The sequence below is a fragment of the Sinocyclocheilus anshuiensis genome, unplaced genomic scaffold, assembly GCF_001515605.1.
Source record: "Sinocyclocheilus anshuiensis isolate Anshui unplaced genomic scaffold, SAMN03320099.WGS_v1.1 scaffold2060, whole genome shotgun sequence".
NCBI lineage: Eukaryota > Metazoa > Chordata > Actinopteri > Cypriniformes > Cyprinidae > Sinocyclocheilus > Sinocyclocheilus anshuiensis.
In genome coordinates, this window is record NW_015551163.1 from 293,730 (window position 1) to 308,635 (window position 14,906).

The 14,906-nt window shown below is 37.1% G+C and overlaps 1 protein-coding gene across 1 annotated transcript in view; it reads left to right on the plus strand.

Annotated features, from left to right (window-relative positions):
* Positions 1 to 14,906, plus strand: part of LOC107663346 (unconventional myosin-X-like) — a 44,970-nt gene that overhangs the window by 7,456 nt on the left and 22,608 nt on the right. The window contains exons 2-8 of the mRNA XM_016453553.1: positions 1,364 to 1,462; positions 4,438 to 4,596; positions 10,094 to 10,281; positions 12,037 to 12,174; positions 12,266 to 12,390; positions 12,529 to 12,542; positions 12,655 to 12,739. Of these exons, the coding sequence (XP_016309039.1) occupies positions 1,364 to 1,462; positions 4,438 to 4,596; positions 10,094 to 10,281; positions 12,037 to 12,174; positions 12,266 to 12,390; positions 12,529 to 12,542; positions 12,655 to 12,739 (808 nt within the window). The remainder of the gene's footprint in view (positions 1 to 1,363; positions 1,463 to 4,437; positions 4,597 to 10,093; positions 10,282 to 12,036; positions 12,175 to 12,265; positions 12,391 to 12,528; positions 12,543 to 12,654; positions 12,740 to 14,906) is intronic.

The following is a 14,906-nucleotide window of genomic DNA, read 5'->3' on the forward strand; positions in this document are numbered from 1 at the left end:
ATTAGTCTAATAATGGTTTAGCTACTCATAGTTGTTTATGCATATTATGCTGGGTTAGGAGAAAGTGTTCAACTGTGTGTGTCCAGCTGCACAGCTGTTCTGTTGCAGTTTAGTCTGATCATTCAGCAGTTCTGTGTGTGTGTGTGTGTGTGTGTGTGTGTGTGTGTGCGCGAGTTTCCGCTCTTCTAAACTATAAAGGACTGTTGAGTTTATACCACTGCGTGCATAAGAAGTTGAGAGAGGATGACAGGTTAACAATGATGAATTTTAAAGATTTAATAATCCTAATTGGTGTTCTTAAGAGTAATTCTTGAGATTCACAAGGCTTTCAGTCAGTTTTTGAATTCCACAGTCTAAATTTAAAACTTGCATGTTAAAAGTTGTTTGTACTGTGGTCAGACATAATCATTTTGTTGTGTTCATGTTGTATTTGATTTATACTTTCAGTCTGATGTTTTCCATGTGGAGAAATGAGTGGTAAATTCTACATTTAGTACATTTGAACTAGTACATACAACTACAATACCCATAATGCAGTGTAGCAATGGACTGAACACAATGCTGCAGTGTTTGATGCAGTGCCAATAGTATATATGTGTGTGTGTGTGTGTGTGTGTGTGTGCATGTAATGGGGTTAAAGTTCAGCTGTGTCTGCTTCAATGGGGCCTCACAACCAGTTATGCCTGTTCAGATCACCATGTGTTTCTTCCATCAGTATGTACACTTATAGTGTGTGTGTGTGTGTGTGTGTGCGGCATATGAGAGAGGGGGGGAATTTGCTCTAATGAGGTACAGTTATTGGTAATTATACCTTTTTTGACATAATGTACACAAACAGTCCTAATGAGGAGAGCCTTCCAGAAAAAAGATATTGCTCAAAGGTTGATCTTTCATTTTTTTTAGGAGACTTAAAGAAAGAAACTCTTGGAGACACATGTGAGACTAAAACCGGAGATCTAGAATTACAAATACCAAAATGTTAAGATCTAGAAAGAATTAAAAATACCACATACTTTTAACACAACAGTTGTGTCTATTTTATTGTTTCTTCTACATTACATTTACATTTAGTCATTTAGCAGACGCTTTTATCCAAAGCGACTTACAAATGAGGACAATAAAAGCAGTCAAAACTAACAAACTAACTAACCTACCTTTAACTTAACTTAACTTATTTGTTTTTAATAAACTAACTTCTATGTGTTAGTGATTTTTCTGTACCACAGAATGTTCTCAAACAGATCCTTTAACAATTTATCATTTAATTTCAAGATCCAGAATTCCATCTAACGCATGGTTTTGCAAACAGTTGTTTCTGCTATTTTTCAAGTATGTTGCTAACCAGCATTTGTGTGTTTGATAGGGTTGTCGTGTGTGGCTCTGGGTGGAGGATCATTATGTCTCCAGTACCGTGGACTCATGCTCTGGTGGAGTGGTGGTCTTTAACACCGACTATGGACAGGTAAGTGGGAGTGGCGGTGTATGCATTACACATAACAGTGGCTTAACATCTGCTCTGTGCACCTTAGATAAAAAAACGCACTGCTGAACAGGTGTCATGCTCTCATTTTACACAAACACACACTTCTCTGTGTACCCGCCTGTTTGGAAGAGACCAGCAGGCTGCTTGTCATCATGGAGCCCATCAGGTACACAGAGATGACCAGAAACTCAGTTAAGCCTGTTTCTCAACCGAGCACTATCTGTGTTTGTGTTTTAATGTGTGTTTCTTGAGTCTGTTTCTCATCTTCTCGCATGTATATTCAAACACACACAACTTGCTCGTGTCTCTGGCTTCTGTTTCTGGTTTACAGTACCATCAGTGGCCCATCTGTTACCTCCAAGCTGAGATTAGGATCTATATAGTTTAATAAAGCAATAAACACCTTCTGTTTAGTCTGTGCATTTCAGTGTTTTTTAAGCATTGGTTTTAGTTGTATTGTTTTAATTAAAAAAAGCATAAAAAATGTGCTAAAAAAATCACATTTATTATTAACAATAACTTTGTGATAATGTTCAGTCAGCTGGACTTACCAGGAAAAAAACAAAACAAATAAATGACCAAATTAATAAAATAAATGCACATTAAATATTAAATATATTTCTGAAACAACTGCTTAAACCAGTCTGAGATGGTTTGCTGGTCTTAACTGATTTAAAGGTGACCTATTATGCCCCTTTTTACAAGATGTAAAATAAGTCTCTGATGTCCCCAGAGTGTGTATGTGAAGTTTTAGCTCAAAATACCCCACCTGATGTCCCCAGAGTGTGTGTGTGTGAAGTTTTAGCGAAATTTTTTTTACAGCTTGTTGAAATTGTCACTTTTAGGGTATGAGCCAAAACTCGCCGTTTTTTGTTTGTTTGTCCCTTTAAATGCAAATGAGCTGCTGCTCCCGCCTCCCTTTTCAGAAGAGGGCAGAGCTTCAAGGTCTCATGCTCTGGCAAAACAGGACAATATCACGCAATCTGATTGTACTGTGCAGTAAATGCGCGTTTATGAATTACACAGACGGGGAGCACACAAAAATAACGACATAGCTGGACTCATGCGGTCAAATTCACATTGCTCTCATATGCAATTTTTAACTACCACATTCCTATTTACGATCATTCTGGTAGCACGTGAAGGCAGCATCAGTGAAAACAGGCAGAGACAATGGTAGCTTTAGCAACATTAACCTTACAGAGTGCCAAGAAGCTCTTTTGGAAAACAAAATATGACGGGTGATGCTTACTTTGTCTGGAGCTGACGTTCGCGCACAAAACGTTGGTATCGATCCCTCTTTCAGAATCAATCTTTGCACAACTCCAGCGCTGAACTGACCCTCGTTTGTGAGGCAGTCCGGTGTAAAATGATTAGCACAAACATATAGGGCTTTTCCGTTTTTTTTCCGGGACATTCCCTTCGAAAATGAAATTTAACCACCGTGACCTCAGCGGTCATCGAGACTTATGTTCGTTGGTGCATCCCAACACACGACACTTGTAATGCCTCTTTGGCGCAGACACTGTAGCTCCACCAGCTACAGCAAGAAAACAGTAATGGCGGACTGTCTATGCTAATAGGGCAAAGATCGTCACAGATGGGCGGGACTTTCCCTAGTATGATGTCATTATAGGGAGAAATCTGGAACCGCTGTTTGGAGAGACTGTTTATGATTTATTGGGATTAGAAAAAAATTAGTGGGTGGATTTTTACCATTATAGACTGGTTGTTTTCACACACTGCGGCCACACAATTGTTCAAACACCTTATAAAAGTGATTTTCTCTTCTCAGCCTGAACAAGACAATGGTAGCTTTAGCAACATTAACCTTACAGAGTGCCAAGAAGCTCTTTTGGAAAACAAAATATGACGGGTGATGCTTACTTTGTCTGGAGCTGACGTTCGCGCACAAAACGTTGGTATCGATCCCTCTTTCAGAATCAATCTTTGCACAACTCCAGCGCTGAACTGACCCTCGTTTGTGAGGCAGTCCGGCGTAAAATGAAATGAAATTTAACCACCGTGACCTCAGCGGTCATCGAGACTTATGTTCGTTGGTGCATCCCAACACACGACACTTGTAATGCCTCTTTGGCGCAGACACTGTAGCTCCACCAGCTACAGCAAGAAAACAGTAATGGCGGACTGTCTATGCTAATAGGGCAAAGATCGTCACAGATGGGCGGGACTTTCCCTAGTATGATGTCATTATAGGGAGAAATCTGGAACCGCTGTTTGGAGAGACTGTTTATGATTTATTGGGATTAGAAAAAAATTAGTGGGTGGATTTTTACCATTATAGACTGGTTGTTTTCACACACTGCGGCCACACAATTGTTCAAACACCTTATAAAAGTGATTTTCTCTTCTCAGCCTGAACAAACTGGTGCTCAGCTGGCTTAGCTCATCAGCAAGCTGGTCTTCCAGGTCTGACCTATTGAAAGGAGTCTAAAACCAGCAAACAGACCAGCCTGAGCAGGCTAGGTGACCAGCTGAGACCAACAAACCATTTTAGGCTGGTTTAAGCTGTTTTTTTTTCAGCAGGGAATTTGAAGAGAGAAGACATGATATGAGAGTCTTGAAACTATTACAGCTATGTATTAAATTGGTTGCCTGGGATAACTTAAAGAAAATTATAGAATTTTAGAGGTCATTGTACAAAAAATTATGCCAAACAACTTTGCATTAATGTGCATTAATATAGAATTTAGTTGATGTGCCATCATGGATGTATGCAGTGCATATATTTGCTATTTTGCGATGCCTTTAAATGTGGGTCATCCGATCAGATTTTTGAGCAGTAACACCTTTTTAAATTTTTGTTTTACATTCCTCGTATATTGCCCTCTTTTTTGTTTCTCTTGTGATCATTACACAAATGAAAACATAAATACTGCGAACAAAAGAAAAACATACTGTTAATATGTGTTGCAAATGTGTGTTTTGTTCAGGTGTACACCTACAAACAGAACGCCGTGAGCAGGCAGAGGGTTTACCCAATGCACAGCAGCAGTATCAGTGGGGTCGAGGACATGGCAACCCTACAGGACCTGCACGACGGGGCCATTCTACACAACCTGCAGCTCCGCTACACACAGAAGAGCATATATGTGAGCAAACACACGGCAAAATTTCACACACACACACACACACAAGCGTGCATTTTTACAAATGAGTGTGTGTGTGAGAGTGTGTGAATGTTTCAGTTGTGGTAAAAGACGCAATTGTCAAGGATACAGGATTGTTGTGCAGGTGGCTGGGTGGCTTTCTGGTCTTTAATGTGTCAAAGTAAAATATATTTGCTTAATTACACGTCTCTCTCCCTTTCGCTCTTTCTTTATACTGCCTCTTTGAGCGTTTCCTCACAACAGTGTACTGTGTTCTTCTTTGGGGATGGTTCAGCTGTGTTAGGTGTGTGTGTGTGCACTGTCGGGATGTGGTCTGTGCCAAAAGCAGTTAGTCCAGTTCCAGATTTCCAGACTGACTTTAAGGAACAGAGTTAACATGCTACTGCTGACTCTCTGAAGAACATCACCACTCTGAAGTCTTTATTTCCAAAGCTCTGCATCAATTCCAATTAATAGATAATGATTGTTTGTGTGTGCACTCAGCGGGACTTAACATCTGTCAGGTTAACATCTGTTTACACTGCTCTGTAGTTGTATTTAAAGGGATAGTCACCCAAAAATGAAATTTTTGTCATCATTTACTCGGCCTCTTGTCATTTCAAACCTGTATGACTTTCTTTCTTCTGTGGAGCACAAATGAATAAAATATGAATATCCTGGTCACTCTTTTCAATATAATGGAAGTGAATAAGGTCTGGGGCTGTCATGCTTCAAAAAGGACAGAAATGCTACATAAAAGTACTATAAATGATTGCAGAACTAGATTAATGATTCATTGAAAACATCTGATTCAAAAGAATGATTTGTTCACAAATTGAACATGACTGGTTGTCTCATGAATGTGCCAAGAAGAGCTAGGGCAGATGTCAGGACTTTCAGTGAAAAATTACTTGAATTTCAGTCTGTTCCCCACACAGCGCTATCGTATGACTTCATAAGTCTATATAGCACACAAGACTATTTTTATAATACTTTTATGGTTCATATTTGTCACTGTAGCGCTTGACAGCTCAAGCCCTCATTTACTTTCATTATATTCAAAATAGTGGCAATGCCAGGATTTTTCAAAATGTATCTTTTATGTTCCACAGAAGAAGAAAAAAACATTTGGGTTTAAAACAACATTAGGATGAGTAAATAACGTGAGAATTTTCATTTAGTGGTGAATTGTTCCTTGATATTTCAAACATTTTCAATACATTGATTTTACAGTTTGAAATTATGACACACTATATGTTAATATGTCCCGTCATTGATTTGTAAAGATATTTTATTTGTCAAACATTATGATAAAAATGAGGTGGTACAGTCATTAATTGCTATTTTTTATTTTTCACACAACCTAATAATAATAATAACCCTTGCATGTCTATGTTCTGATATAGTAATAACCTGTCATTGAGTATTCTAAAATAATGAAACGGCAGTCATTCCAGCAGGCGACTCGCCCCTCTCTCTCTCTCTCTCTCTCTCTCTCTCTCTCTGTCTGTCTGTCTGTCTGTCTGTCTGTCATGTGAGGCCGTGTGATTGGATCAGTTTGAGTGAGATAACCAGTCAACTATGAGAGTGGGTGTGGTCTGCAGGTATATGATGGTTATCACAATCACGTCAGAACTACTCACTTATCATGAGAAAATACACACCTTCTGTTTCGACATGACTGAAACCTTTTCCCACACCTTATTAGGGGTTGAGAAAAAGGCTAAAAGGACTAAATGATGTCTTAATGTGAATCTGTAATGCCAAAAAGGTGTGTATTAGGGTTAGGACTAGCTTTAAAAAAAGGACGTGCAGATTTTTTATATAAAAACTTAATTCGTAATTTATCAGGATCATTATACAGAACATGAACAGTTTAAAGATCATGAACTGTTGACACAAAAAGTGTCACGTTTAGATTTTTGCACAATAAACCAATGCATTCAACATTTTGACAGGTTGTGTGCACAAGTCTGTCACATGTTTGTTTATGTTTTGGTGCCAAAACCAGATAAAAACTCACATATTAACACATTTTTCTTCATTGTCTGGTTTTTACAATGAGCTTATTTTTGATATGTTATGTTGTAAATGTAAATGTTAGGAAACTGTCTTTATTTTACAATTCCATTTGGTGCCACTAGTAGAGTGCAAATGACACACTTTATCTTTAAAATGTTCTCATAAAATCGCATAAAAAAAACCCACCCATCCATGTTTGTAAATCTAATAAATTGATTGGCTAATTAGAGCACCCGCCACAGGTCTGCTAAACTGATTGGCTAATTGGTGACATATGGGAGCAATCAGAACGAATTAGTGTGTTATTTGTGTGTGGTTCGTTTTTGGTGGTCTGTCAAATGTCTGCCTATTTCTTCTTCAACTTCAATGTTATATTAAAATGAATGCACAAAATCACAGAGAAGTTTATTTACTTATTTCCAAGAGGTGATTAGACTAACTACAAATAAACAGTAACATTTCTCATGCCATTAAAAACACACAAGTCATGATGAAAATAAAAGCGTCTGGTTGAGCGTGTGTGTGTGTGTGTGTGTGTGTGTGTGTGTGTGTGTGTGTCGTCTTGTGGAATGTGTGTGTCTAGCTGAGATCCGATTCCACAGCATTTAAAACACAAAGACGTTTCTCTCTCTTTCGCTCCCTCTCTGATTATAAACAGCTGTGGACTTTTTTTTGCCTTACATTTGGCCAGAAAATACTAGGCCAGCTTCCCACATCAAAACATACATACACACACAAGGGGGCTGGTGATCCAGAAAATGTCTTTTGCATGTGAGGTTTACCTCTTTTTCATAGTATTGCTCACTCTCTATTTCTTTTTCAGCCCCTCTTTTTTTGCTGTAGTTGTGAGCATGTAGCAGGAAATAGTTCTGCTTCAGTTAGGCCGGATCATGTTTCAACTCTCACTCTACACACTCAGTTTAACATTGAGAGGGTGTGTGTGTGTAATGTGTCGTTTATTATGCATCACTATGCATAGCTCTCACTCTCAGTTGTCTCTCTAGACTGCAATCTCATGAATGCATCTGTCTATGCATGTGGACCAGCATGTAAAATGTGCTTTCTGAAAAAGTGCATCTTTTAACTTACTGTGACCGTAGTCTACTTTATGAGTTCTTAACTATGAAGGTATTAGTAGCACCATTGGACTGAGCCCAACAACAACAGAGCGATACAGATGACGTTCACCCCCAATTAAACCCCTCAGTGTGCTGTTACACACATTTGCAGACACACCCAGGGGAGGTTATGGGAAGGACATGGCTGCTGTAGACCTTATGGAGAATAAACCCTCACAGGGGCATCTGGGGGCTTTTACTGGGGCAGTGTGTCACACTTTGATTGGCTGAGTCCAATACTACCTTATTACTCTTACTATTTCTGCCATATCTTTATATGGCTGAAATGGTATGAGTAGTATGCTTTCCCAAATTAAGCATTGTGTAAGCCTTGTTCAGGAAGTCTGTCGCTATCTACTTGATAAGTCACGCCATATCGAGTACTATTTCTGGGTCCAAGCCTCTATTCAGTTTCATTTTCCGAGAATTTATATGATGAAATCTGAATAGCCATTTATGAGCACTATTTATTTATAACACACATTTAAGCTAAAGTTTTAAAAACTCACCCTGACACCAAAATTTTAATGATTCAGAAAAGATTAATCACTCACTGGCCAACTGAAATTTCGGGAAGGGTTACGATCATGATTTTTCGGGAGTATTAGGGCACAATATATGTTATCTTTTGTAAAGTAGTATTCATTATGTACACTATGCACAGAATGCATTGTGTATGATGACTGTGTCCCACAATGCAGTTTACTTGACTTGATTTATGATGCTTCCAATGGTGCAAATGTGCAAATGCAAAAAAATATGCCTACTGTGATTTTCTCAGTCAATTTGACTCAGATCATATCTAATAATAAAAATAATATAATAAAAAATTGTTTTTATTAAAGTCAGCTTGAAACCAAAATCTTGATCATCTTTTATTCCCTATTGTGACGTCTATCCAAGCTAAATGGCTTCTAGTCTAGAACAAAAATTGTTGACCGGCACTCGATAATTTTTTTCTTTTGGAAGGTGATTCAATTGTTAGATTTTTGTCATTTGCTAATTGCTGTCAGTGTCATCTCATGTGAGTGACAAGTTATACAAAGTTTTAAAAACCATGATGTGCACAAATAAATGATATATTTTATTATAATAAACACTGCAATATTCCTTAACTTCTGATTTAATGCAGACTTTAAAAGTGCAAAATAACCATATTTCCAAGAAACAAAATCATTGGAAACAAATATTGTTCTTATACAGTTTTACATACTGCTTTTTAAACAGAAGATGGTATATAATGTGCAGTATTTGTTGTTAGCAGCATAATAGTATTCCATTCCAGGCATAGATTCTGTAGACACCTAGACGCTGAGACAGCAGTGCTACTTGGTTTTAAAATGGACGGGTTTTTTTTAATTTCAAAGAATGACTTTATTTTTCCTGTCCTAAAAAAAGAAGGGAATCCCGCCAGCCCATTCTGAGCAAACTGATAACACCTGTGACTCAATAAGAAGGCTTTCCCCTTCTGAGGACCACATACTGACAGCTTAATGTCTGCTTTAAAACTTCTTACTCTACTGTACCTCTGTTTCCATCCGTCTCTCACTGAATTACAGTCTGACATTAATATTACTATAAAACCTACTGTGTAAATTCATCTCGCTGATTTGACTGAACTAACCTCATAAACAAGACATGCAAAATTCATTTAAACTACCATCCTTTATTGATTCTGTGGGAGAAATTTGATTTTAACCGACATTGCATTCAGTTGAGACATTAGCACGAAACAGCTAGTGATGAAAGCTTTAATCAATCTTTAATGTTTCTTTCTTCTGCAAAACACAGAAGAAGATCATTTGAATGTTTCAACTGTTTTTGTTCATATAATGAATGTCAGTAGAGTCCAAAACAACATTGAATCCCATTGGTTTTTAGTGTATGGACAAAAAGACAGACATTTTTAAAAATATCTTCTTTTGTCATACAAGAGAAGTCATACAAGTTTGAAACGACAATTTTTGATGAATTATTTATTTTAAGCACCTTTGGAATGAGCTGTATTTTACATCTGGTTTTATATCATATAAATTCAAATTTCATCTTCAGTCATACATGTATATATGATCATGCATACGATATGATAAGAGAGAGATGCAGGAGTGTGTCACAAGTCCTAAACTCACCAGAACATTTGACCGTTTAGATGCCAATTTGCACTTATTTGGCATTCAAATCAAAACATCTCAACAACCAATCCAGTCTATTTGCATTAGTGGTTAGAAAAGTTGGTCAGGAGATACCAAAACACACACGTACATGTGCGCATGCTCAGAGACACGGAGAGGGTGTTTAAAACATGTGGTTATTCACTTAATAAGTTTTTATTTTCCTATTCTTTTCCTATCTGTTTGCAGACATATATCGGCTCTATTTTAGCAGCGGTAAACCCTTATCAGAGTCTGTCAGATCTGTATGACGCCACAGCCATAGAACGATACAGTCGACATCACCTGGGCGAAATTCCTCCTCACATCTATGCCATTGCTAATGAGTGCTACAGATCGCTGTGGAAGCGCTCCAACAACCAGTGTGTGCTCATCAGGTATGTTTCTGTATTGCATTGCACGTCATTATGCATTTAACTAAACTATAAAGTTTTCTGCCATGACCTTAACATTCAACTCTGACCTCTCATAAAGGTGTGAGGTCAAACTCATGGCTGCCTGGCAGCACTCATTACACAAGCATGCATAGGTTAAAGGTGGCAGACTGCTGTGTTTGTTCTCCACACTGCAGATCTCTCTTCTGCTTTAGTGCGAGCCAATACAAATTGGCCGAATACCTGACCGCCGTGGCCAAGCCTAGACTAAGAAAAGCCCTGAGCATGTACAGACTCAGCAAGCGGACATTGATAGGGCTACCAAAAGAAGACAGGCTTTTCTCTTACTGCACAAAAATCGACCTAGAAACTGAAGTGCACTTCTTAAACTCGTGCTGTAACTACACACAATATGAGAACGCTTTCTTTTCCATTTTTGCAAACCGCAACAGAGAATTTCAATGGAAATCTAATACTTCTAATACAAACTCCCAGACCTGCAGGATGAAACCACAGCGAGCACAAACAAGCCTTGCCTTATGAAAAGGGCAAGCAGTAGGACACAAACACAACACTGAAAGTAACTCTGCACAGGCATAAAATAATTTTACATTTATGAACAACATAATTTTTCAGTGATACCTTTACTTTTCAATAATATGGTACTATGACATTTCTCTGTTGTTAAAACTATTAGATATATTAGATAAACTATAATATAAATATAAAATTAACCTAGCATGAAAAGTATCTAATTTTACACACTTTAAATGTCTGTATTCCCCTTAAAATGTTTATTTTGGCCTGTCCCACAGCATAGTTTTTGCCCTTGTATAATCATTTTATTAATTTAATTTGATGTTTATTTAATGTCTTTAATGTAAATTAAATCACACAAATCACAGTTTTAAACATGTCAAATTTTGGCAAACCTCATATAAAATGAATAGAAATAAAGCGGCCCTAGTTTGACCACCTAAGGGTTGACGGGCGCCATTTTCTTTCACAGACTATTTGTTAAAATACATTTTTATTCGAGCTGCTGGCCCTAATTTGTGGACAGTGCCATATATGCTCTACCATTCAAAAGTATGGGGTGGATTTTTAATGTTTCTAAAAGAAGTCTGTTGTGCTCAACAAGGCTGCATTTATTTAATTGAAAATACATTTAAGACTGTAATATTGTGAAATATTATTGCAATTTAAGATAATGCTTTTCTATTGTAATATATTTTAAAATGCAATTTATTTCTGTTATGCAAAGCTGAATTTGCAGCAGCCATTACTCCAGTCTTCAGTGTCACATGATCCTTCAGAAATCATTCTAATATGGTGATTTGCTGCTCAAGAAATATTTATTATTGCTATCAATGTTGAAAACAGTTGTGCTGCTTAATATTTTTGTGGAAATTGTGATACTTATTTTTTTTTAGGATTCTCTGATTAATTATTTGTAACAATGTAAGTCTTTACTGTCACATTTGGGTCAATTTAATATGTCCTATTCATTTCTTTAAAAAAAAATTTACATCTTACTGACCCCAACCTTTTGAACAGTAGTGTACATGTATGTGTATATGTAATATTTATAGCTTGAACAATGTGTTAGCTCATTATTATGACAATAAAGCTTCTTGTATCTTGAAAGGCTCATTGAATAAGAGCCAGAATGTAACTGCCCTCTGCTGGCCACATCAGCTCATTACAACTTTCAGCTAATATTCATCTGTCATCACTGATATTTTCTGTGTGTGTCAGTGGGGAGAGTGGAGCAGGTAAAACTGAGAGCACAAAGATGATTCTGCGCTTTCTGTCTGCAATGAGTCAGCAAAGTGTGGCGCTCTCAACTGCAAATAGAGCATCATCTCATGTAGAGGAGGCAATTCTGGAGAGCAGGTTTGTACATATATTAAATAACACAAAACACTCCATATGAACAGTGTGCTCACTCATATGCATGAATGTATCTGTCTCTCTGTCTCTGTAGTCCAATAATGGAGGCATTTGGAAATGCTAGAACAGTTCATAATAACAACTCTAGTCGCTTTGGGAAATTCATCCAGCTTCATTTCAGCCAGAATGGAAACATCCAGGGAGGAAGAATCACAGACTGTATCCTCTGTTTGGATTGTTGGATGTGTTGATTGGATGTGTCAACAGTTAGTTCATCTCTTTAGCTTTATTTCATTATCTGTACTGTGATAGTGTCACTTTCTGCATTTGCCTTGACTTTATATTTTCAACACACAGACCTTTTAGAAAAGGTGAGTTTCTTATATTCATGAAACTTTTACATGTATGTGTGTGTGTGTGTGTGATTTAAGTGGGTCACTGATCATGTCTTTGTTGGACTCTTACTGTCTGTGTTTCTCTTAGAATCGCGTTGTGCGTCAAAATCCCGGGGAAAGAAATTATCACATATTCTATGCTCTGCTGGCCGGAACCAGCGCAGAACAGAGGGGTGAGTCTGGGCTGTCTACATTGTCCACAGATTTCTGATTGAAGCCTCTTTTTAACCCTTGTGTCAGAGATTGAAGACCCATCGCCCTGTCTTCAAAGTGGCTTAAAAGTATTACATCCTCAAGAGGGCGCTATAGGTGACCTTTAATCTGTGAACAAATTAATTTAGGCTTTATTGACACCATTGTTATTTTAGTATCATTGAGACAGTGCTGTAGTTTTTATTCATATTTTGAATTTGCAGCTAGCTGAAATAGAAAAAGGTTACGATTACATTTTATGTACATTTTTATTTCAGTTAACATTTATTTTATTTCAAGTAAAAAAAATTTATGGTTTTAGTTACTGTAGATTACTACAGCAACCCTGGTTAACACTGACCATAAATACTAACCCTGGTTAAACACTAACACATAACCTCATGTCAGGAGCTTGGTCTGAATGATATATGGAGATTTTTAAATCCTACTGTTAAGGCTTATACATTTTATTCCTACCCACATCAAACTGCTTCACGTATTGATTATATATTATTTTCAAATCAGATGATAAGATTAGCTGAGAAATCTGATATAGGCCCGATAACTATCAGACCATGCACCTGTAACCGTTACTATGTTACCACCTCGACCTAATTACCAATCATGGATATGGAAACTTAATCCCTTCCATCTCCTAGATGAGAAATTTGTTGATTACTTAAAAGAACAGACAGATGCATATTTTCAGTGCAACGATTCAAACGGAATGGACCCTAGAACAATATGGGAAGCTTACAAGGCTTTTCTGAGAGGAATGATAATTGCCTACACTAGTAAAAAGAAAAAGGACTTTTTATTCGAGCAAATGAAACTAGAAAAGAGATTTATCACAATAGAAAAACAGTTTCACTCCTCAAAATCAAATTTTGTAATTTTTGAGAGCTCAATTAAACCAATTACTTACTACTAAGGCAGATAGGGACATATTATTTGCAAGACAAAAATTTTTTGAAATGGGTAATTAACCCAATCGCCTTCTCGCTAGGTTAGTTAAAAAGATGTCCATAAAAGGATATATTCCAGCAATTAAAGATCCCTCTGGATGCAGAATAACAGAAAACAAAAAAATAAATGAGATGTGTTTAGACAATATTATGAAAAACTATATAGCTCAGATATAGATAGATACACAAAGTACATTGGAAAATACTTTTTTCAAAGATCTTCGCATTCCTAAAATAAACAATAAACAACAAGAACTCTTAGAAGCCCCCATTTCCCTATTGGAAATTAAAAGTGCAATAAATTCTTTACAGTCAGGAAAATCTCCAGGGCCTGATGGCTACCCAGTGGAATTTTTTAAGATTATGAATGATAAAATAAGTCCCTACCTCTTGAAAGCTATCAATATCTCATTTCACAAATCTAAACTGCCTAATTATATGAATGTAGCTAATATCACTGTAATACATAAAAAAGAAAAGGATCCAGAGGAATGCAGCTCTTACAGGCCAATCAGTTTGTTAAATGTAGATTTAAAGGTTCTAGCTAAAATTCTGGCTAAACGTCTTGAACATGTAATTCCCGACATCATAGACCCAGACCAGACAGGGTTTATAAAAGGCCGCCACTCCTATTGTAATACTAGAAGATTATTTAATATAATATGCCATCTTGATCAAAACTCCATACCTGGAATCTTACTAGCGATGGATGCCGAAAAAGCATTCGACAGGGTGGAGTGGAGTTATATGTTTGATGTTATGACCAGATTTGGAATTGGCGAAAACTTTATAAAATGGGTCACCTAAGGCTGCTGTATTAACTAATGGCATTCTCTCTGACTCTTTTGTGCTTCATAGGGGAACTCGTCAGGGATGCCCCTTGTCCCCTTTACTATTCGCCATAGCGATAGAACCCTTGGCAATTTACATTCGAAATAATCCAAAAAGTCACGGTGTTAGTATCGGTAATAGACATCAAAAGATACTGCTTTATGCTGATGATATTTTGTTAACTATAACTAACCCACAAATGTCATTACCTGAATTAATGGACTGTATTAAGCAATTTGGAGTCATTTCTGGATATAAAGTTAATTTCCACAAGTCAGAGATAATGCTGTTAGGATCACTAAACATATCCGAACCTAATTTTATTAAACCATTCAAATGGTCTCCTAAAGGT